We start from the raw sequence: 20,640 nt of genomic DNA, 5'->3' as shown, positions 1-20,640 counted from the left end.
TAAAATAAATTAATAAATATTCTACTAATCGGAAAATTGGGTGTTACATTTTGTATTTTTTTTCTTTTCTCTTCTGATAATGTCTCCATTATTTACAACAGTCTTATCTAGGTGTTTTTAGTTTTTCTTCTTGGTTCTTCTTGTTGCTGTGATTTTTTTTTGTGTAAGACAGATATACTTCTTCGGAGACATCCTGTTCGAGTCGGGAACATCCACATCATGGTGGGGCAAACTCTTTCAACGATGTTTTTTCTATCCACAAGACTCAAACCCAAGACTTTGCTCAAGGGAAATCAAACATATACCATTTGAACAAACCACCTATTGGGATTGTTGTTATGATTTTAACCGCGGTGATAAAAAAGTTTAAAGCAAAATATATTAAAAACCAAGTAATTTTTGGAAAATTGCATTGTATTTTAACCTGTAAAAAAGTGTAATTTAAAAATTGTCAAAAAAAGTGTAATTTAAAATTGAGATGAGTTTAACAAATTATATAATTAAGTTTTTAACGTAAAATAATCAATTTAATCCTTTTATTAAAATAGTTTCAACAGTAAACCTATATTTTTCTAAAAAGTAAATTATAATAGAAATATTTTCCTCTCAAAATAAAAAAAAAACTCAATTTTACAGATTCTTTCACAAATATAATAAAAAAATAAAACAGGTTCTCTTTTTATCTTTCATCATGTTATTCCTCACCCTCACCCTTTCTCCTATCAGAGAGTCTTCGGAAGGGAAACTAATCTCCAACACCAAACTTAGCCGTCAACACAACAAACCGACAGGTACTACACTTTCCCGGAAAATCACCCAGAAAATCCCCCCCCTCTTTTTCTCGATCTTCACTCTACCTCTAATTTTCATCACGATTTCCTCTTTTCAATTTTCCAAATCTTCAAATTCACCTCCAGATTCTACATATTCTGATTTCAATTTTGACCTAGGTTTTTTTTTTCCCCCAAATTCTAGGGTTTAGTTTTTATTGAAGTTAATTATTCGATTAGCTTTTTAATCTTTCGATTTGTTTCAAGCTAGGGTTTGATGGCTGATCGGAGTTTGACAGTTGTGAAGCCGGTATGGATGAAGCAAGCGGAGGAGGCGAAGCTGAAGACGGAGGCCGACAAAGCTGCGGCAGCCAAAGCCGCGTTTGAGGCCACATTCAGGGATTTGGAGAAGGCTCATGAGAAGGGGGGGCCTGCTGTTCAATCGGATAGTGATTCTGATGAATGGGATGAGGATTATGCCAAGAAGAAGCCTATTGGGCCGGTGGATCCGGCGAAGTGTACTGCTGCGGGGACCGGGATAGCCGGCGGGACGGCTTGTGCTCCGTCTTCGTTTTCGGTTGTGACTAAGGATTCGGATGAGAGGAAGGTTTCAAGTGGGGGTGCTTTGATCAAGGTGAAAGTGACACCGGGATTGGGGGTTGGTGGGTCGGATCAAGAAGGGATTGTCAAGGATATGGGTGATGGAACGTATACTGTTACGTATGTGGTGCCAAAGAGAGGGAATTATATGGTCAATGTCGAATGCAATGGCAAGCCTATCATGGGTAGTCCATTTCCTGTGTTTTTCAGTGCAGGTAACCATCATTGCTACTAAAATCCTCTGATTTAATGTTTACTTTTACTATAGGTTCTCGATTATATACGGCTGCAATGTGGTTCTTTTGAGATTGCCTTTAATGTGTATCATTTGGTTTGTGTGGTATATAATTATGAGTAACACAAGGGTCTAGGTCTATTAAAATTAAAATAGAATGAGAAATATCAAAGTTGAAATGAATATTCCCTCTATTTGGGATAGTAAGATTTGTTGCTATGCTTAAAGTTGTTATTCTTGATATGTGTGTTATGCTGTGTAAATTCGTGTACGTAAAAGAATGTCCTTATTACTGCACATATATGTGTTTTGACTGGTCATAATCTTCAATTTATTTGATTTGTTTTATCGTAGGTAATAGTAATGGAGGGCTGCTGGGTTTAGCTCCTGCATCTTCATTTCCAAATCTGGTAAATCAAACTATGCCCAACATGCCAAATTACTCTGGGTCTGTTTCAGGGGCATTCCCGGGACTATTGGGAATGATTCCAGGGATTATTACCGGAGCTTCTGGCGGTGCTATTTTACCAGGAATTGGGGCCTCACTGGGGGAAGTTTGTCGTGATTACCTAAATGGGCGCTGTGCAAAAGTTGATTGTAAGTTGAATCACCCACCTCATAATTTGCTTATGACTGCCTTAGCTGCAACAACTTCAATGGGAACACTTAGCCAAGCTCCTATGGCGCCTTCTGCTGCTGCGATGGCCGCCGCTCAGGCAATAGTTGCTGCCCAAGCCCTTCAAGCTCATGCAGCTCAGGTGCAAGCTCAGTCAGCTAAAGATTCCACTGGTATGCTATATGCTATTTAATTTTGTTTTTGTAATGTTGGTATGTTTTTTGCCTAGTTCTGAACTCGTATGTGATGAATGCTTTCTCTCCTTGATTTCACATTATTTTTTGTAGTGACTTTATTGACTTTCTTTTTTTATTTGTTGTCTTTTTACTATTTCCTAATTTTTTCTTACAACTAATTTTGCTACAACAATCAGGTTCACCTGAAAAAACTAATAAAGAGGATGCATTGAAGAAAACCCTTCAAGTTAGCAATCTAAGTCCCGTTCTCACTGTGGAACAGCTAAAACAACTCTTTGCTTTCTGTGGCACTGTTGTTGATTGTACAATCACTGAGTCAAAGCATTTTGCATATATAGAATACTCGAAACCTAAAGAGGCAACTGCTGCTTTGGCATTAAACAACATTGATGTTGGGGGGCGCCCTTTAAATGTTGAAATGGCAAAATCACTTCCGCCGAAACCATCTGTTGTGAATTCTTCACATGCTTCATCCTCTCTTCCTTTAATGATGCAGCAAGCTGTTGCAATGCAACAGCAGCAATTCCAGCAAGCACTGCTTATGCAACAAACTATGACTGCACAGCAGGCTGCTAACCGAGCTGCAACCATGAAATCTGCCACAGACTTAGCAGCAGCACGAGCTGCAGAAATAAGTAAGAAATTGAATCCTGATGGACTTGTGATTGAAGAAAAAGAGACAAAACAGAAATCCAGGTTTATCTTTTATGTCACTCTTTTTTATGATAATTTATTCTATTGGTGCCTCTTCTCTATTTTTTTTAAAAAAATTAATTGTCGTAAGTGTTCGATATTTATTTATTTGTTTTTGCTAGCATGCCCTTCCTAGAAAATCTAGGAATTATGGATTTGTATGATTTAATGCTGGAAATAACTTTGATGTAACAAACTGAGCAAAGAGGCTTTAAATATGTGTATGCATAAGGTTGACCAAAAAAATGTATGTATAAGGTTGCTCACCCTTACTTGTGGGCAAAAAGGAGACTTTTCATGAGTGAAGTTATATACAATTGGATATGAAATTCAGTTAGACTACTTAATCAAGCTCATGACCTAGACTGAACTATTGATAAGATTATTTTAGATTTCAGTGCCGAGGTTGAACTTTTTAGCCAAATGAAGTTTCTTTCTTTTCTAGCTAGAAATAGTAGGGTTAAAAGAAGGCTGCCAGCTTAATATAGGTAAGAGCTGGCCTCAATGAATTATTTCTATTTAGAATATACAGGTGTCTGCTGTCGAAGAAAGGACATTGTTGGTGGCCTTGCTGTTGGCAAGTTTATCATCAATCATGCTTTATTGTCAAATAAACTGTGGTGACAAACTTATGTATCTTGTTCTTTCTTTATTCTTTGTATCCTTTATCATAAAACCATATTTTTCTTTACATGCTCTCTCTCTTAATCTATATTTAATTTCCATATGTAGATCACCTTCTCCCCCTCGTGGAAGATCTCAATCAAAGTCGAGATCTCCTATCAATTACAGGAGAAGGAGGAAGTCTCGTTCCTATTCACCTGCTCCCCATTTTAGGGATCGGAGGTCCAGGTCACCATTGAGGTTGCGCCATCACTCGGGCTATGAAAGGGGTCGGAGGTCCTTTAGAGACACCAGGGAACATAGTGATAGGTGGTATAGAAGACGAGATTCAGATAGATTTCTAGATCATCATTCATCTGCTTCAAGAAGACATAGAAGTAGGAGTGCGAGCCCCTATACACGGAAATCATCTGTTTCTCCGAAACGTCACAGGAAAAGTTCACCTCATAGAGGAAGAAAACAGTCACGTGCTGATTCTGGCTCTCCAAGTCATCGCAGAGGAAGTAGGTCTTCTCCAAAGATTGATGAAAAAAAACTACGAAACAGAAGGGACTCGAGGTCTAGTTCTTCGGATGATAAGCCTAACTCCTTCAACAAAGATGAAGAAATCTTGCAGGAAAAGTCTAAACACAGAGAGAGAAAGCGGTCCAGGTCAGTATCTGTGGATGAGAAGCCTCAGAGAAGAAGCCGATCATCCCCAAGAAAAGTGGATGAAAGCGGATCCAGGCACAAGAAGCGGTCCAGGTCAAAATCTGTGGAGGATAAGCACAACTTCCCTGAGAAATTGGAGGAAAACAGAATCCGAAAGTCAAGGCATAATGACAAAAGGCACTCCAGATCAAGATCTACAGAAAGTAGGGATCAAACTGATGCTAGAGAGGATGAAAGAAAATATGGAAAGTCAAAACATCGTGATAGTAAAAGGACCAGATCCAAATCTGTTGAAGGGAAGCATCGTTCCAAAGATAAATCAGGTGAAGTAAAAGATAAGAAATCAAAGCATCGTGATAGAAGGCGTTCAAGGTCAGTATCATTAGAAGGTGATCATGACATAGGAGGCACTTCATCCCGTAAAAATTTGGATGAGAGCAATTTTGAACGCAGACGATTGAGGTCAGGCAGGCATCAATCCAGTGATAAATATGGAAATGGAGATGTAAGATCAGAACATCAAGAGAAAATCCTGTCTAAATTGAAATCAGAACATCATGATGGGAGTGGGCCCTCTACAAGAAGTTCCAAGGAGTATGAATCAACTAGTATAACAAAATATGACTCTGGATCTGTAGAAGTTAAGCATCAGTCAAGTGATGGAGAAAATGCTTCTAGTGTAGAGAATTCAAAACATCTTGAAGATGCCATACAGGAACCAATTATAAACATGAAGGACTCAACAAACCTGAATGATAATGGGATGTTGAATTCAGTGAATGAGAACTACAAGTCAGAAAGGTCAACTGAAAATGCAGGAGCTGATGAAAATCCAGGTATGACTTTTCCTGTTATAAAACGTTAACATCAATTATGTTAGCTTAAATTCTTCAAAATCTGACAATATTCTTTGATACAGGTTGGAAACGTGGGGAGGAAGTGGAAAATGGGAAATACTAAGAAAACTCTCCTTGGTAATAGCTAATGGCCTTATATGGAATACATTTTGTTTATGCACTCATAGTGATCACTAAAGCTTAGTTGCTTTTTGTGCTTTGCAGGAGTGGGAATCTAAATGATTTCAAAGTTTCTACCTGACAACCGACAATCCTAACAATTTAACCATGAGTATTCATTTCTGTTTTTTTTTTTTAATTTCAAATCAGAAGTACTTTAGAGGATAATCGAACTTCGGTGCTTATAAATGCTGATCAGAAAATCTTGTCACCCAAGGCTGATAGGAGTTCTTGTCAATGATCTTATCACGAAAGCATTGCGCAGGTCATGGTTTTGTCTGCGTTTGAAGATTCTTACACCGTCAATGATTGAGATAAGAGCATATTCTAATTAAGGACTAAGGATTCTCATTGAGGTTCCTGAACCAGTTCACTACAAGGAATAGACTGTTTCCTCTTAGAAGCGTGATTCTCGGAGGATGTCTTTGACTGGGTTCTCGGAATATTCTCTGTTGGTTTATGAACATCTTCAATTGTTTATTTCTCTTTGCAGGTCGGGTTGGAAAAAGATCAGATGTAGATTCCTACAGCTGTTGATGTGGTTTAAGGTTTCAAGAAGTGTCCTGCTTTTGTCATGATCAACCATGCAGCACTTGTATCATGCTGCTTTTACTGCTTGATTGATGTATGTTGGAATGTTATTTTAAGTATACTATTCTTCTTATTAAAGGTATTGCACTCTACTATATTTGGATCTTCATATTTATTTGAACATTTATGGAATCTGAATATCTTTGGTTTCTAGTCCCTCAGATATTGTCATGGTGTGGAGGGAGAAACCCTTTTAGCCTGTGTCCTGATGATATGCATCTAAAACTTTTTTCTCTAAGGGTATAAATAATGTGTAAACTGAACCTTCGAGTGATGTATTAGTTCATCTCCTCTTGTTACTTTGTGTCATATCTAGATTTATACCCTTCAGGGAATTTTGATATTATGATCATGTTTAGTTGCAAGCCACATTCTTGGATGTGGCCAACCATAGGTTCCGTTTGATTCACTCATGTTTTGTGGTATGGTGGGCATGTTATACCCAAAACAAATGCAGGTTATTGACTTTGAAATCTATTGGAGCTTTGAGCTACAGTTTTCTTGGGTTGATTTTCTCTTGTATAAATAAAGGTATGCAGTCAGATTCTGATGCTCTATGGTTCAGAGCATATTTTCCCCCTATCAAGTGTTAAGTGATATGGGAGATGTATTATGTATGAGTGTGTTTGCTCTATGTACTGTTTGCCAATATTTTTTACCATCATCATCTGGTGTCTTATATTGTCCTGTATTTTTTCATTTTCTTTTTTTCTCTTTTTTTTTCCTCTTTTTTCCCTTCCTTTTTCCTTTTTTTTCCTCCCAAGAAATTGTCATGGCTAGGTAAAGCTTCTATATAAGGTCAACTGAGATCCTGGATGTTGCTGCAATGAGTTACGTCTTTGTTCCATTTGAGCAATTGGCTGACTTACAATTTATTCTTAAGTTAATGCTGAAATGCAAATGATTTCAACAGGTAATTCTCTATGAAACTATTGAGTTGTTCCATTATTTGAGTAGGATCTTCAGTTGTATGTGTAGTTGTCTCTGTATGAACTTGAATCATCTCAGCCTTGTCTGTGGTTAATTTAGTTTTTACGTTTCCTTCTTATTCACATTGATCATATTCCACTAATTACAATCATATGCAGATTGACTGGTTTTCAGTGGTCATCTCAATGTTGTGTCATGAGATTTTTTGATGATTTGATATGATGTCACGTATATTGTGGTTTTGAAAATGAGGTTGTTTCTAATTGGTGCTGGAAAACTTTTTGGTTTGTCCTTCCTTTTGAGGAAATATGGGATTATTTTTCTTGTGATTGTGAATTACACCTGAAAGTTTCCCTCCATCTTTTTTTGGTTCTTTTTTCACTTCTGTTTCTGCTCTGCTTCTTCCCCCTCTCTCTCTTTTCTGGTTAGGTTAAGCATTGGGTATGATGATCTCATGAGCAGCTGCAAAATCTCTTCACCAGATGATTGTGTGAAGCTTGTTCTTAGAAGTTGTTTGTGTATTAGTTTTCTTATTTTTTAGGGTTAAATTTTCTAATGCTGTCTCTGCATCACCTGGTCTAGTCACTGTTAGTTGCCTGTCAATTTTATGCCAAGTTGGCCACTTAGGGTAGAGGGCATTATGCTTTACCATAGGTGTTTGTTCTTAGTGCTGCTTAGTATAATGAAAGAAAAGTAAATTATATTTATGAGGTGTGGGCTCAAAATTGGGCACTACTTTTAGTCTACTGTCCGTATATCAAGCTCTCAACCTTTAAAGGGGTGGAGTTGAGTAGATCATTTAAAACATCCAAAACTGCAATTCTCTAAAATTTGGTTCATTTAAATAGAGGTATATACCTTGAAATTCATAAGATTGTATGTCAATCAAGGTTGGTTCTCATGGAGTATTTTAGTCTCCGAACCTGTTTATATGCTTGTTGCTGAGCATGTAAATAGAAAACCGTCATTAAACTTTATTGCTTCATGAGGCGTAGAAGCAAGTTTAAAACTTCGGTTTTATATTTTGCAGTACTAAGTTTATAAAGGACCATCTGTAAATGAGCATTAAAATTGAATTTCCATACATGGTATTTTGATGCACGAATTCCTTTAGCTACGGTTAGTGGTTTTATGTTAAAGAAATTGGTGCACGTTCATTCAATTTCTTCAATTAGCCAAACGTTTCCTCTACTGCTCTACGTATCCTTGTTTGAGGCTAGGTCTTAATTGCGCTGTGAATGCTAATTTTAAGACCCAAAGCTACATCAGAAAATCTGCTTGCGGTATGTAGATTGTCTGATACAGAATGAAAATCAATGAAACCAATCTCTTCGTACCAGTCAAGTGATTAGTGCATGTTAGGAAAGCTGCTCAATAATCGCTTGTTTCCACAATTGCGTGAAAATGTAATGAGAATGAGGGAACTGCCATACCTGAATGAGCTTTTGACAAATACTTTACCGATTAGTGCGTGTTAGGAAAGTTGCTCTATAATAACGTGTCCACAATTGTGTAAAATGAAGTGAGAAATAATTGCTTCTTGGCCATGTTAAGCGATTGTCACTGAATAATGTTGATTAAATGTGTTCTTAGCATGTGGAAAAATCATGTTAAACGAGAAGCTATTCTTTGTAATTTTTATGGGTTGAACGTGCCTTGGATTATCTGTAGCTTGCCCAACCCAAACGGGTTGATTTTTCATGATTCTTTTATTGATTATTCATAGTTAATTTAATTTCATAATATCTTCATTTATTGGCAATAAATTGGTGTGCTTAGGTTCTGAATATGCAATTCGTTCTACTTCTACCCTTCATGTAAAAAATATATATGTAAATATTTTATTGAGATAATAATTTTTTGGCGTAGGCCGAATGATAAGAAATGAATACAAACTAGCACAATGTGGAAATATTTGAGGTTGAACTTTGCTCAATGGGTACTAAAATTTTCCTTGTCAAAAAAAATGGGTACTAAAGTTTTCGTTTAAAAGAAATAACAAACATGATTTTTTTGTTCATTGCTAATTCCAAAGGAAATTTTTTTTCGTTAGACAAGTCAAATAACACTTACATTACATGATAATAAGGTAGAGTAACATGTTTAAAAAAATCTAGAGTAATAAGCAGTAAAAGAATATTCTGAAATGCTACAACATAAAATAATATAAACAATATAAACGGAAGCAAGCTCTGTCGGTATAAAGTAGATAACAGCAAACCAAAAGGAAATAAAACAATCACATAAACTGTCCTGATCAAATGTCTTCATGGTCTCTAATCCACTAATTACAAAGCGAAAATTTGATAGTAACCATTCTTTTGTCACTTCAAATATTTTAAGGCCTAATCAGTTGTATCAACCGCAAAAATGAGACCATAGAAGATGTGAACAAATCCACACCAAACCAGAGGCAATTGGAAGACACTGACAGAAAGCACGTGCTAGCTAGATGGAAGCGGAAGAACAATGAAAAGATGGAGGCGAAAGGGAAAAAGTTTTCATCAAGGTCAGGAAGGTGGCTGTAGGAAGAAGAAGTAGGTGAAGCATGGCAATGATATCTGGATGTGGAAAAGGGAACATTTTCTAGTTTCCGCAACCGTTTAAAAATAGAGCCAAAGAAAGATGTAGTAATATGATTTAGGCAGAGACTATTTGCGCCGCCCTGTTTTGTTAAGTCCGCCATCTCCTTTTTTAAAAATTCCAACAATGCCCTTAGTAAAAAAAACATAAAAAGGTAATATTTAATTTTTACTTCCCACACACCATCTCCTTCTTCCTCCTCACCCTCCTCCTCACTCTCCTCTTAATCCTCCACTCCTCCACTCCTCCACCCCCAAGCTCTTTTGGGTGATCTCAAGTCAAGAATAGAAGCTTACCCATGTAAGTTTTTACCTTTTTCCGAGCTTTTTTTCAGCTTTTTTTAGCTTCCATCGCGATTTCGCGACTTTCTGACGTAACTGGATAGTCTCGCCCTTAAAACTGCGGGAATGAAACAAATTACACGCTCACGTTAACATACGTGCGGACGTGTTAAATTTATACCTTCCGCTAACTTGTTAGCGGAAGTCAAAAAAACTTAGTCATTTCAATCGTCTTAAGTTCTGGTACTGCTACTATCTAAATAAAATTGATTTTCCCGTTAACATACGTGCGGAAAGTGATATGTTGGAATAATAGGTCCGCCAGTTAAACTGCGGAAGGCAAATATGTGCTGCCGCATATTAAAGTGCGGACAGAACAAAGTTTTTTAGATTGATTGAGCTTATTTTGTTGATTGCAGCATAATGATACCTGAGGAAGTAAATAGGCCCAATATGGAGATTGTGCCTTCTGTGGATCTTACAAAAGCTTTCACCACTAGCCAAGTAAGTTTTGTTCAATTTAACAAGTTAGGCACTATGTGTAGGTCATGCGATGTATACTTAATTGAGTTTTTAAATGTTGTAGGCTTTTGAATCCTCCAAAGATCTTGTTAATTGGGCCAAAGCTGTAGGTAAAGAGCATGGCTATGTTATTATTATTCAGAAGTCGGACTATGGATCTGACAAAAGGAGGGCCGTGATGACACTAGGATGTGAGCGTGGCGGCAAATATAAACCATCCACATCGGTGTTAAAGCGAAATCGGACTGGAACTAAGAAGTGTAATTGTCCATTCAGGCTAAGGGCAAGGCGTAGTAATAAAGATAAAATGTGGACGGTGCTTGTGCATAGTGGGATCCATAATCATGACACTGCTGAGGTTTTGCAGGGTCACTCATATGTTGGCCGTCTAAATCCAGAGGAAAAGGCGATGGTGGGAGAAATGATTGAAGAAAGGGTCAAGGCCAGTGATATTTTGATTGCTATAAGGAAACACAACCCAACCAACTTGACTAGAATTAAACAGATTTACAATGAGAAGCAAGCATACAACAGGTTGAAGAGGGGATCGTTGACCGAGATGCAACACTTGATGAAGTTGTTGGAAGAACACAAATACGCACATTGGTCCAGGGTGCAGGATGGTACTGATGTGGTCAGATCTTTGTTTTGGGCACACCCTGATTCCATTCACTTATTCAATGAGTTTCCTCATGTTGTGATTCTGGATAGTACATACAAGACCAATAGGTACAGGATCCCTTTACTTGAGATGGTGGGGGTTACGTCGACAAATTTGACATACTCAATTGCTTTTGCGTACATGCAGAATGAGCAAAAGGATGAGGTTGTTTGGGCTGTGAATAGATTAAAAGACTTGATCATTAATGAGGACAATCTGCCGAAGGTCTTTGTTACAGACAAAGACCAAGTTTTGATGGAAGCATTGGAAACTGTTTTTCCCGCAGCTCGCTGTCTTCTATGTCAGTTTCATGTACTTAAGAGTGTAACTGGCGAGATGAAGAAACTTGTGAAAGACATTGAGACACGTGAAGACATTACTGATAGATGGAATCGATTGATGTATGCTGCCAACGAGGTTGAGTATGATAAAGCTGTGGGTGCTATATCGAATACCGGTGAGCTCTGGACTTACATTGAGACTAACTGGTTGCCTTTGAGAAGCAAGTTTGTGAAGTTTGAGATTGATACTTGTATGCACATGGGGTGCACGACAACAAACAGGTAATTTGTTGCTATCCTTCACTTTTTTTACTTCAACTGTAAAATGTTTGGCAAAATGTTTTCTGTTTTTTTTATTTCATGTTTATTCCATGCGCAGAGTTGAGGGGGCACACTCAAAGCTGAAGAAACTATTGTCCGACAGTAAGGGTGACTTGGTCATTGCGTGGACTGCGATGAACAAGCTTATTATCATGCAGCATGACAAGATAAAGGAGTCCTTCCAGCTCAGCATATTTGTCACAGAGCATTCTTTGAATGACCCGTTCTATAAGCATTTGCGCGGGTTTGTATCTAGAGCCGCATTGCACATTATTGTTAAAGAGAAGACTCAAATTGGCATGATTGGGGTTGGTGGTATATACTGTGAATGTGTACTTAGGAGAACCCATGGACTACCATGTGCTTGTGAGCTCATGAAGTTTGAATCTGTCCCATTACTTGCAATTCATCCACATTGGAGGAAATTGACTTGGGATTCTTCGGACCGTGACATGGATCCAACATTGGGTTTGAGTTTTGAGTCTGAATTTGATAAATTACGAACCAAGTTCGAGGAGTCTTCTCACGGAGTTAGAATGTCGATCATTGAGAGCCTTAGAATGATTACTTATCCAGAAACGACTTCTATGTGCGCTCCAACAAAGAAGAAAACAAGGGGTAGGCCAATGGGATCCACTAACAAGCCCAAGAAGTTTGCCAAGGGATGTGGTGAGACCTCTACAAAGCGCATTCCTTGTAGATGGGAGACTATTGACAAGGAGTATCCGGGCTCATGGCGTGATAGCAACACGACACCATTACAGGAACCTTCTCCAAAGGTTAGGTCTCAAAAGGCTTCTAAGGCTTCGAAGGCTTCTAAGGCTTCTAAGGTTTCTACGGCTTCTAAGGCTTCTAAGGTACAAAGTCCTCTGATCCGGATGGTGTGTACAAAGAATAAGAAGCCTGTGAGTAGTTACCTACGTCGGCGCTACCTTAAACAAATCCCTGATGAGTTTCATCCATTCGTTGTTGACTTTATAAATGTAAAGGGAGATGGCCACTGTGGATATAGATGTGTTGCATCGTTGAAGGGTCTTGCAGAAGACGATTGGCCACTTATACGTAGGGAACTTCTGACGGAGATTGATTCGGATGCTAATATGTACATCAACATGTTTGGAGCCAGCGAGGTTAACCAAATGCGTTTAGCTCTAACAGTTAAGTGTTGGAACATGTTGCCTTGCATTTTGTCAAAACAACTGATTGTCGAAGCAGATGTCGTGGCATCTGACCTCGTGAAGCTAGGACATCAGTCCTCAGCTTGTGTTTCTGTTATGGGCCTTCTGAAGATTTGCTGAAGATATGTTTTTGAGTTACTTGAGGAGCAAGTAACTATTCCAAAAGGGTTTTAGTTGTTGGGTTGTTATTTGTTGAAACAATCTTTGTTAAAAGATTGATTTCTATCTTTACTTGTGCAATAAGAAACCGAATCTATCAAGATTGCGTTTTCAAATTGCTGTTATTGGAATCTGTTTCTTCAGCCCGTGCTAACCCTAAAGCCCATGCTACCGCTGCTGAAGTCTATAAAAGGATGAAGACCTAAAACGTGAAGAGAACCGAAGCTGAAAGAGAGATTAAGAGTTTTAGGATTTGTTATTGTGCTTCGTCCTGTGTTAGTTGTGAATCTGTCTTTGCTCACTGATTCTATAAAGCAAAGAGAGGTTCTGTGTTGTTTGATTGCGTTCAAACTTTACTTGTTCATTGTGTTCACCAATCACTGTGGCAGTGATTGAGAGAAAGTGAGAGGGGCTCTCATACTTAGGTTGGGATTCTAAGTAGAAATACACTGGGTAGATTAGGAAGTGAACTATGAACTGAGTCGTTCATGAGTGTCTGTAATTCCTGAATCTTGAGATAGTGGATTTCCTTTCTTTGGGTGCAAACCCTCCAGACGTAGGTGAAAGTTTTCACTGAACTGGGTGAACAACTTCTGAGTGTTATTGTTTTGTTGTTAAGTTCTGTTTTATTGTTAAGCGATTGTCGAACCTCTTGTCTTAGCATCGTGCAGGACAATCGTATCAGAGGGAACCTGAATATCGATTGGCATCAGAGCAGGCACCCTGTTCTGGTTGGGTGAGCTCCAGGGAGTTTTATTCAAGTTCTCATGGATAACAAGGAGGGAGGATCAGTCAACAGGCCACCCATTCTGGATGGTACTAACTATGACTACTGGAAGGTTCGCATGACAGCCTTTCTCAAATCGATTGACAACAAGACTTGGAAAGCTATTGTCAAGGGTTGGAAGCACCCCACTAAGGCTGAGGTTGAAGGCACCTCTACTACTGTTGTGGAAAAACCTGAAGAAGAATGGACCAGTGTTGAAGATGAAGCTGCACTTGGAAATTCAAAGGCTCTAAATGATATTTTTAATGGAGTTGACAAGAATATGTTTAGGCTGATCAATACATGTACTGTGGCAAAGGATGCTTGGGAAATTCTGAAAACTGCACATGAAGGAACTACTCGAGTAAGGATGTCAAGACTTCAGATGCTTACTACTCAATTTGAAAATCTGATGATGACTGAAGAAGAGACTATTTCAGAATTCCACATGCGTGTCCGTGACTTGTCTAATGCTTCATTTGCTTTGGGAGAACCTATGTCAGATGAGAAGCTTGTAAGGAAAATTCTGAGATCTCTTCCTCAGAAGTTTGCTATGAAAGTCACTGCAATTGAGGAGGCTCAAGACATTGAGAACATGAAGGTTGATGAACTTATTGGCTCCTTGCAGACATTTGAGTTGAAACTGAGTGGAAAATCTGAGAAGAAGAATAAGAGTATTGCTTTTGTGTCTAACACTGATGAAGGTGATGATGAAGACTGTGAGGGTGAAAGTTTTTCTGAGGCTCTGGCCATGCTAGCAAAAAAATTCAACATGGCTTTGAGGAAGATTGACAAAAGAACCAGACCTAATGCCCAGGACATGAAGTTCGATAACAAACCCAAGTTTTCAAACTCTCAGAGGAAGACCAAGGAAGAAGAAAGACTTGTTCAGAACAAAGGAGTTCAATGTCATGAATGTGAAGGATATGGTCACATCAGGTCTGAATGTGCCACTTATCTGAAGAAGCAAAAGAAAGGTATGATGGTAACTTGGTCAGATGAAGACACTGAAGATGAGGAGGAGATATCTGCAAACAAAGTCAATGCTTTCTCTGGAACTATCTGTGAGTCTGAGACAAGTGATGAAGACATCTCTGATGAGGAATTGGCTGAAACTTACAAGCTGCTACACAACAAGTGGGAAGAAGCATGTAAACTTGTGAGAGAAAAGCAAAGTGAGATAGAGCAACTTGTGTCTCAGAATGAAAGGTTGAAAGAGCTCAGCACAAAACTGAAGGAGGATCTGGAGGAATGGCAAAGTAAGTTTAATAATGCTGATGTTATGGAAAAAGCTAACCTAATATTGATTAATGCAGGACTTCAAGAGGAAGTAACAATTCTGACAAGAAAACTTGAAGCCACTCATAAATCTGTTAGAATGCTAAACAGTGGTTCTGACATGCTTGATGAGATTCTGAAAGAAACTAGCAAGCAAGGAGGGAGTCTGAAGGGAATTGGTTTTGACTACAGAACAACGAACAAAGAAGGTCAAAAAGAATCAAAGAAGTTTGTGTCTGCTGCAAAACAAACTGAATTCAAGAAGCCCAGAAATTATCAGTTGTCAGATCCATTGCCTCGACATGTACCTCAACATGGGAAATCCCAGCTCAAGCTTGAGAAAATTGTACTTTGGAAGTGTCACTACTGTGGTAAGAATGGTCACATAAAGCCTTACTGTTACAGGTTATATGGCTATCCTCAGATGCACGATAAAAGGCCTGTTAAGATGAAGAAGGAATGGAAGCCCAAGGGTGAAGTCAGATGTCAGGTAGCCTACACGTCCTTCAGAGCATCATCAGAAGAAGATTGGTATTTTGATAGTGGCTGCTCAAAGCACATGACAGGAAACAAGAGCTTCTTGCAAGATATCAGAAGTCACTCCACTAACTATGTTACTTTTGGAGATGGAGCTAAAGGAAAGATCAAGGGGGTAGGAAAGCTTGTTAGCACAGAATCTCCTAACTTGAACAATGTGTTGCTTGTAAATGGCTTAACTGCCAACCTAATCAGCATAAGTCAACTGTGCGATCAAGGGTATGATGTGAAGTTCAATAAGATAGAATGTGTTGTGACCACTGATGATGAAAAAGTTGTGATGAGAGGAGTCAGATCAAAAGACAACTGTTACATGTGGACATCAGAAGAAAAAGCTCATGTTTCCAGGTGTATGTTAACTAAAGAAGGTGAGGTGAATGTATGGCATCAAAGACTAGGACATCTCAACTACAGGAGCATGCAAAAAGTTATAGCTGATGAAGCAATAAGGGGATTGCCCAATCTGAGCTTGGGAGAAGGGAAGCTATGTGGAGAATGTCAGATTGGTAAGCAAACCAAGGTGTCTCACAAGATGATCCAGCATCAGACCACAACGAAGGTTCTGGAATTGCTTCACATGGATCTCATGGGTCCCATGCAAGTTGAAAGCTTGGGAGGAAAGAGGTATGTGTTTGTCTGTGTAGATGACTTTTCAAGGTATACATGGGTTGAATTTATGAGAGAAAAATCAGAGACATTTGAAATATTCAAGAACCTATGTTTGAGACTTCAGAATGAGAAGGACTGTGTGATTGTAAGAATCATAAGTGATCATGGAAGGGAGTTTGAGAATTCAAAATTCTTGGAGTTCTGTGGAACAGAAGGTATTAGCCATGAATTTTCTGCCCCCATCACTCCACAGCAGAATGGAATTGTTGAACGGAAAAATAGAACTCTCCAGGAATCAGCCAGAGTAATGTTACATGCTAAGAAGATTTCACACCAGTTCTGGGCTGAAGCTATGAGTACTGCTTGTTACATACATAATAGAGTCACCATCAGGGCAGGGACATCCTCTACACAATATGAGCTATGGAAAGGTAGAAAGCCATCTGTAAAATACTTTCACATCTTTGGAAGTAAATGTTATATTCTTGCAGATCGTGATCCTAAGAGGAAGTTTGATCCTAGAAGTGATGAAGGAATTTTCATGGGGTATTCTATGAACAGCAAAGCTTATAGAGTTTTTAACTCTCGCACGAGGACCATGATGGAATCTGTGAATGTGACTGTGGATGATGAACCAAGCAAGAAGGAAGAAGCAGTTCTGAATGAAGATGATGATGGTACTGATGTTCCAGCCAATGCTCCAGCAACCGCCCTAGACAATGAGTCAGAAACAAGTGCTGATGAAAAGGAAGACAAAGATATCACATCAAACAAAGCTCCATCAATCAGGGTTCAGAAGAATCATCCTCAAGAAAACATTATTGGTAATCTTCAAGAAGGGGTGACTACCAGATCCAGAAGTATTATTGCTCACAGTTGTTTCATCTCTAAAATAGAACCCAAGAATGTTAATGAAGCTCTCACTGATGAATACTGGATAAATGCTATGCAAGAAGAGCTAGAGCAGTTCAGAAGAAATGAAGTGTGGGAGTTAGTGCCCAGACCTGAAGAAGTAAACATCATTGGCACCAAGTGGATCTTCAAGAACAAATCAGATGAAGCTGGAACAGTCACAAGGAATAAAGCAAGGCTTGTTGCTCAAGGATATACTCAGATAGAAGGAGTTGATTTTGATGAGACCTTTGCTCCAGTAGCTAGACTGGAATCTATAAGACTCTTGTTAGGTGTTGCTTGTCTCTTGAAGTTCAGACTTTATCAGATGGATGTGAAGAGTGCTTTTCTGAATGGCTATTTGAATGAAGAAGTTTATGTTGAACAGCCTAAAGGATTTACAGATCCACATCATCCAGATCATGTGTACAAGTTGAGGAAGGCCTTGTATGGTTTGAAGCAAGCACCTAGGGCTTGGTATGAAAGATTAACTGAGTTTCTCGTAAGCAATGGTTACTGCAAGGGAGGAATTGATAAAACTCTGTTTGTAAAGAATGACAAAGGAAAGCTCATGATAGCACAGATTTATGTGGATGACATTGTTTTTGGAGGAATGTCTAACTCAATGGTGGCACATTTCGTTCAACAAATGAAATCTGAATTTGAGATGAGCTTAGTTGGTGAACTGAATTATTTTCTAGGACTACAAGTCAAGCAAATGGAGGATTCCATGTTCATATCTCAGAGTAAGTATGCTAAAGGCCTAGTCAAGAAATTTGGTCTTGAAAAGGCTGGTCACAAGAGAACCCTGCTGCTACACACATCAAGATGTCCAAAGATGAGCAAGGAGAAGATGTTGATCAAAGTCTCTATAAAAGCATGATTGGAAGCTTGTTGTATCTCACTGCCAGCAGACCAGATATCACCTTTGCAGTAGGTGTATGTGCAAGATATCAAGCAGCTCCTAAGGCTAGTCATCTGCTACAAGTCAAGAGAATTATCAAGTACATCAATGGCACGAGTGAATATGGTATTCTCTATACTCATGATACAAATTCTTCGTTAGTTGGTTTCTGTGATGCCGATTGGGCAGGCAGTGCAGATGATAGAAAAAGCACATCTGGTGGATGTTTCTTTCTAGGGAATAATCTGATTTCATGGTTTAGCAAGAAGCAGAATTGTGTCTCATTGTCTACAGCTGAAGCAGAATATATTGCAGCCGGAAGTAGTTGTACTCAACTCATGTGGATGAAGCAAATGTTGAAAGAGTATGATGTTGAGCAGGATGTCATGACATTGTACTGCGACAATCTCAGTGCAATCAATATTTCCAAGAATCCCATACAGCATAGCAGGACCAAGCATATTGACATTAGACATCATTTCATTAGAGACTTGGTGGAGGATAAAATTGTCAACTTGGAACATGTTACAACTGACAAGCAATTGGCTGATATTTTCACAAAACCCCTTGATGCACTTACATTTGAAAAATTAAGAGGAAATCTAGGGATTTGCCTTTTTGATGCATAGCAATTAGCGTGTCCATATGTGTCAACGGCTAGTTTATTTTTGTTCATCATTAACTGCCGTTGTGACATCAGCAGAGAGAAGGTTACTTCATGGTTCGCTTATCCTATAACTACCTTCAACGGTCAAATTGTGTTCTCTCAACCGCTTGTGCATCTATCTTTTTCAAGACTTATCATCGTTCATCTGAAAGTTGTGCTCATTGTTCTGTACTCTGTTTGTATTTACTCTCGATTCATCATGTCTCAAAGCTCAGGAAGGAAGGAATCTGTCAAGGCTAAGATTGAGAGAACTGCAAAAGGAGTCAAGTGTATGGGTTTGAAGAGTGATACTTCTCAACCATCTTCTGTGTCCAAGAAAGTCTTCAAGAAGATGCGATCAAAAAACCCAACGTGTAAGGTCTACGAATCACAGGTCAAGAACAGCAAAGCCCCAATTGTTCCTAACGAAGAGGAGATCAATGATGAAGATTCTACTGTGCCTGATGTTGTACCTAATGTTGAGACATCCAGGTCTAAGGAAAGTTCTGCTCAAGAAAATTCTGGAAAGGATTCCACTTCTCATGAAGATTCAGGCAATGCTGCCCAGCCAGACATCTCTGTGTCATCCTCTTCAAAGGATGCTGATCCAAAGAATGGTAACTCTGAGGGTACCAATTCTGAAGAGCCAAACCAGGCTCCAGCCTCTGTTCAGAACATCTCTGATGATGCTTCTGATGATGTTCCTCTGACTGAGTCCGTTGCTGATAGTGTTGCTGCGAGGATGAAGAAGAAAAGAAGGGTTTCTTCTCCTGAAGTCACTCCTACTCCATCAAAGAAATCCAAGTCTTCACCTATAACCTACAAGTCCCGACAGGCTAGTGTGAAGAGTAAGGGAAAGCAAAAGGAAGACAAGACTCCCACTGAGAAGAAGAAGAGGAAGACTCCAGTTGACGTTGAAGACTCTGAATCAGATGTTGAAGTCGGTGTTCAGAACATTCGATCTTCTGAGAAAAAGAAGTTTTCTGGTAAGCGTATTCCTCAGAATGTTCCTGCCGTTCCTATTGATAGAGTGTCTTTTCACTTAGAAGAGAATGTTCAGAAGTGGAAGTTTGTTTGCAAGAGGAGAATGGCCAAGGAAAGGGAAGTTGGCTCTGATGTTCTTGAATGTATAGATGTTATTGCACTTATTGAGAAAGCAGGTCTGATGAAGACTATTCAGAATGTTGGTAGGTGCTATGAGAGGCTTGTGAGAGAGTTCTTGGTAAATCTCTCTGTTGATGTGGGACGTCTTGATAGTGCAGAATTCAGGAAAGTCTATGTGAGAGCTGAATGTGTTGTGTTCTCACCTGCTGTGATCAATCAAGCACTTGGCAGAAGTGCTATTGCCTTTGTTGATGAAGAAGTGTCCATGGATGTTGTGGCCAAGGAACTTAGCGCTGGTTATGTGAAGAAGTGGCCTAGCAAGAAGCTGCTCTCTACTGGAAATCTGAGTGTGAAGTATGCTATTCTTAACAGGATTGGTGCTGTGAATTGGGTTCCTACTCAGCATACTTCTGGAGTTTCTGCAACGCTTGCCAATTAATCTATCGGATAGGCAAGTCTATTGATTTTGATTTTGGAACTTTTGTGTTTGAGCAGACATTGAAGCATGCTGATACTTGTGCTGTGAAGCTGCCTGTTTCGTTTCCATCACTTCTTTACTGAGATCATTCTGAAGCAACATCCCAGATTCTCAGAGCTGATGATGTGGCTATGTCTTGTGGTGTTCCAATCACTTTGGATCAACGTTTGTTTATGGACCCACATGTTCTCGACATTGCCTTACCAACTAGCAAAGCATCTGCGCCTACTGTGACTGCATCTGACACTAAGGCCATAATTGTTGAATTACTGGAAGGTCTCCAAGGGCTTTACAAGAAACAATCCGGGTGAGTACTGCCAGGAAGCTCAAAGTTGATGCGTTGCTACTCAAGTTACAAGAAGAAGAACGTCAAGATGTTGAACAAAGCGACGAGGAGGAAGGATCTGAAGCAAGTACAGAGAGAAGTGCCGAAGGTTCCAAGGAAAAGTCCGGTTCTGAAGCATAGTTTGCTTTGATTTTGATCTTGTCTTTTGTTTTGGATGCACCCTTTGCAAATT

General features: G+C 39.1%; 2 protein-coding genes across 7 annotated transcripts in view; both read left to right on the top strand.

Annotated features, from left to right (window-relative positions):
- Positions 1-682: 682 nt before the first annotated feature.
- On the top strand, positions 683-7,669 carry LOC130714628 (uncharacterized). Of its 6 annotated transcripts, XR_009011369.1 has the most exons (10): positions 683-791; positions 1,038-1,585; positions 1,960-2,394; positions 2,595-3,114; positions 3,844-5,222; positions 5,306-5,360; positions 5,448-6,072; positions 6,148-6,233; positions 6,451-6,524; positions 6,758-7,669. XR_009011369.1 is itself a non-coding variant. In XM_057564540.1 (7 exons), exons 2-6 carry the CDS (start codon positions 1,048-1,050, stop codon positions 5,344-5,346), a joined length of 2,913 nt encoding a protein of 970 aa, XP_057420523.1. In that variant the 5' UTR covers positions 683-791; positions 1,038-1,047; the 3' UTR covers positions 5,347-5,360; positions 5,448-6,146. The 6 variants fall into 6 exon arrangements, 3 of the variants coding, with proteins under 3 accessions (XP_057420523.1, XP_057420524.1, XP_057420525.1); XR_009011370.1 differs by lacking the exon at positions 6,148-6,233 and having other exon boundaries at positions 5,448-6,027; XR_009011368.1 differs by lacking the exon at positions 6,148-6,233.
- A 1,220-nt stretch (positions 7,670-8,889) lies between these two features.
- The window catches only part of LOC130713363 (uncharacterized), a 21,101-nt gene continuing 9,350 nt past the window's right edge, over positions 8,890-20,640 (top strand). The window contains exons 1-5 of the mRNA XM_057563135.1: positions 8,890-8,893; positions 9,267-9,432; positions 10,207-10,291; positions 10,374-11,533; positions 11,631-12,674. Of these exons, the coding sequence (XP_057419118.1) occupies positions 8,890-8,893; positions 9,267-9,432; positions 10,207-10,291; positions 10,374-11,533; positions 11,631-12,674 (2,459 nt within the window). The remainder of the gene's footprint in view (positions 8,894-9,266; positions 9,433-10,206; positions 10,292-10,373; positions 11,534-11,630; positions 12,675-20,640) is intronic.

This window comes from Lotus japonicus, chromosome 4, assembly GCF_012489685.1.
Source record: "Lotus japonicus ecotype B-129 chromosome 4, LjGifu_v1.2".
In the NCBI taxonomy this organism is placed as follows: domain Eukaryota; kingdom Viridiplantae; phylum Streptophyta; class Magnoliopsida; order Fabales; family Fabaceae; genus Lotus; species Lotus japonicus.
The sequence above is the reverse complement of the archived record's forward strand: the minus strand, read 5'-3'. Positions and strand labels throughout refer to the sequence as shown.

Bases quoted from the DNA above. Each gene is read 5' to 3' on its own strand.
- LOC130714628 (XM_057564540.1), top strand. From the start codon at position 1,048: ATGGCTGATCGGAGTTTGACAGTTGTGAAGCCGGTATGGATGAAGCAA. The intron at 2,395-2,594 runs GTATGCTATATG...TACAACAATCAG, and splicing joins GTCAGCTAAAGATTCCACTG to GTTCACCTGAAAAAACTAAT. The intron at 3,115-3,843 runs GTTTATCTTTTA...TTCCATATGTAG, and splicing joins GAGACAAAACAGAAATCCAG to ATCACCTTCTCCCCCTCGTG.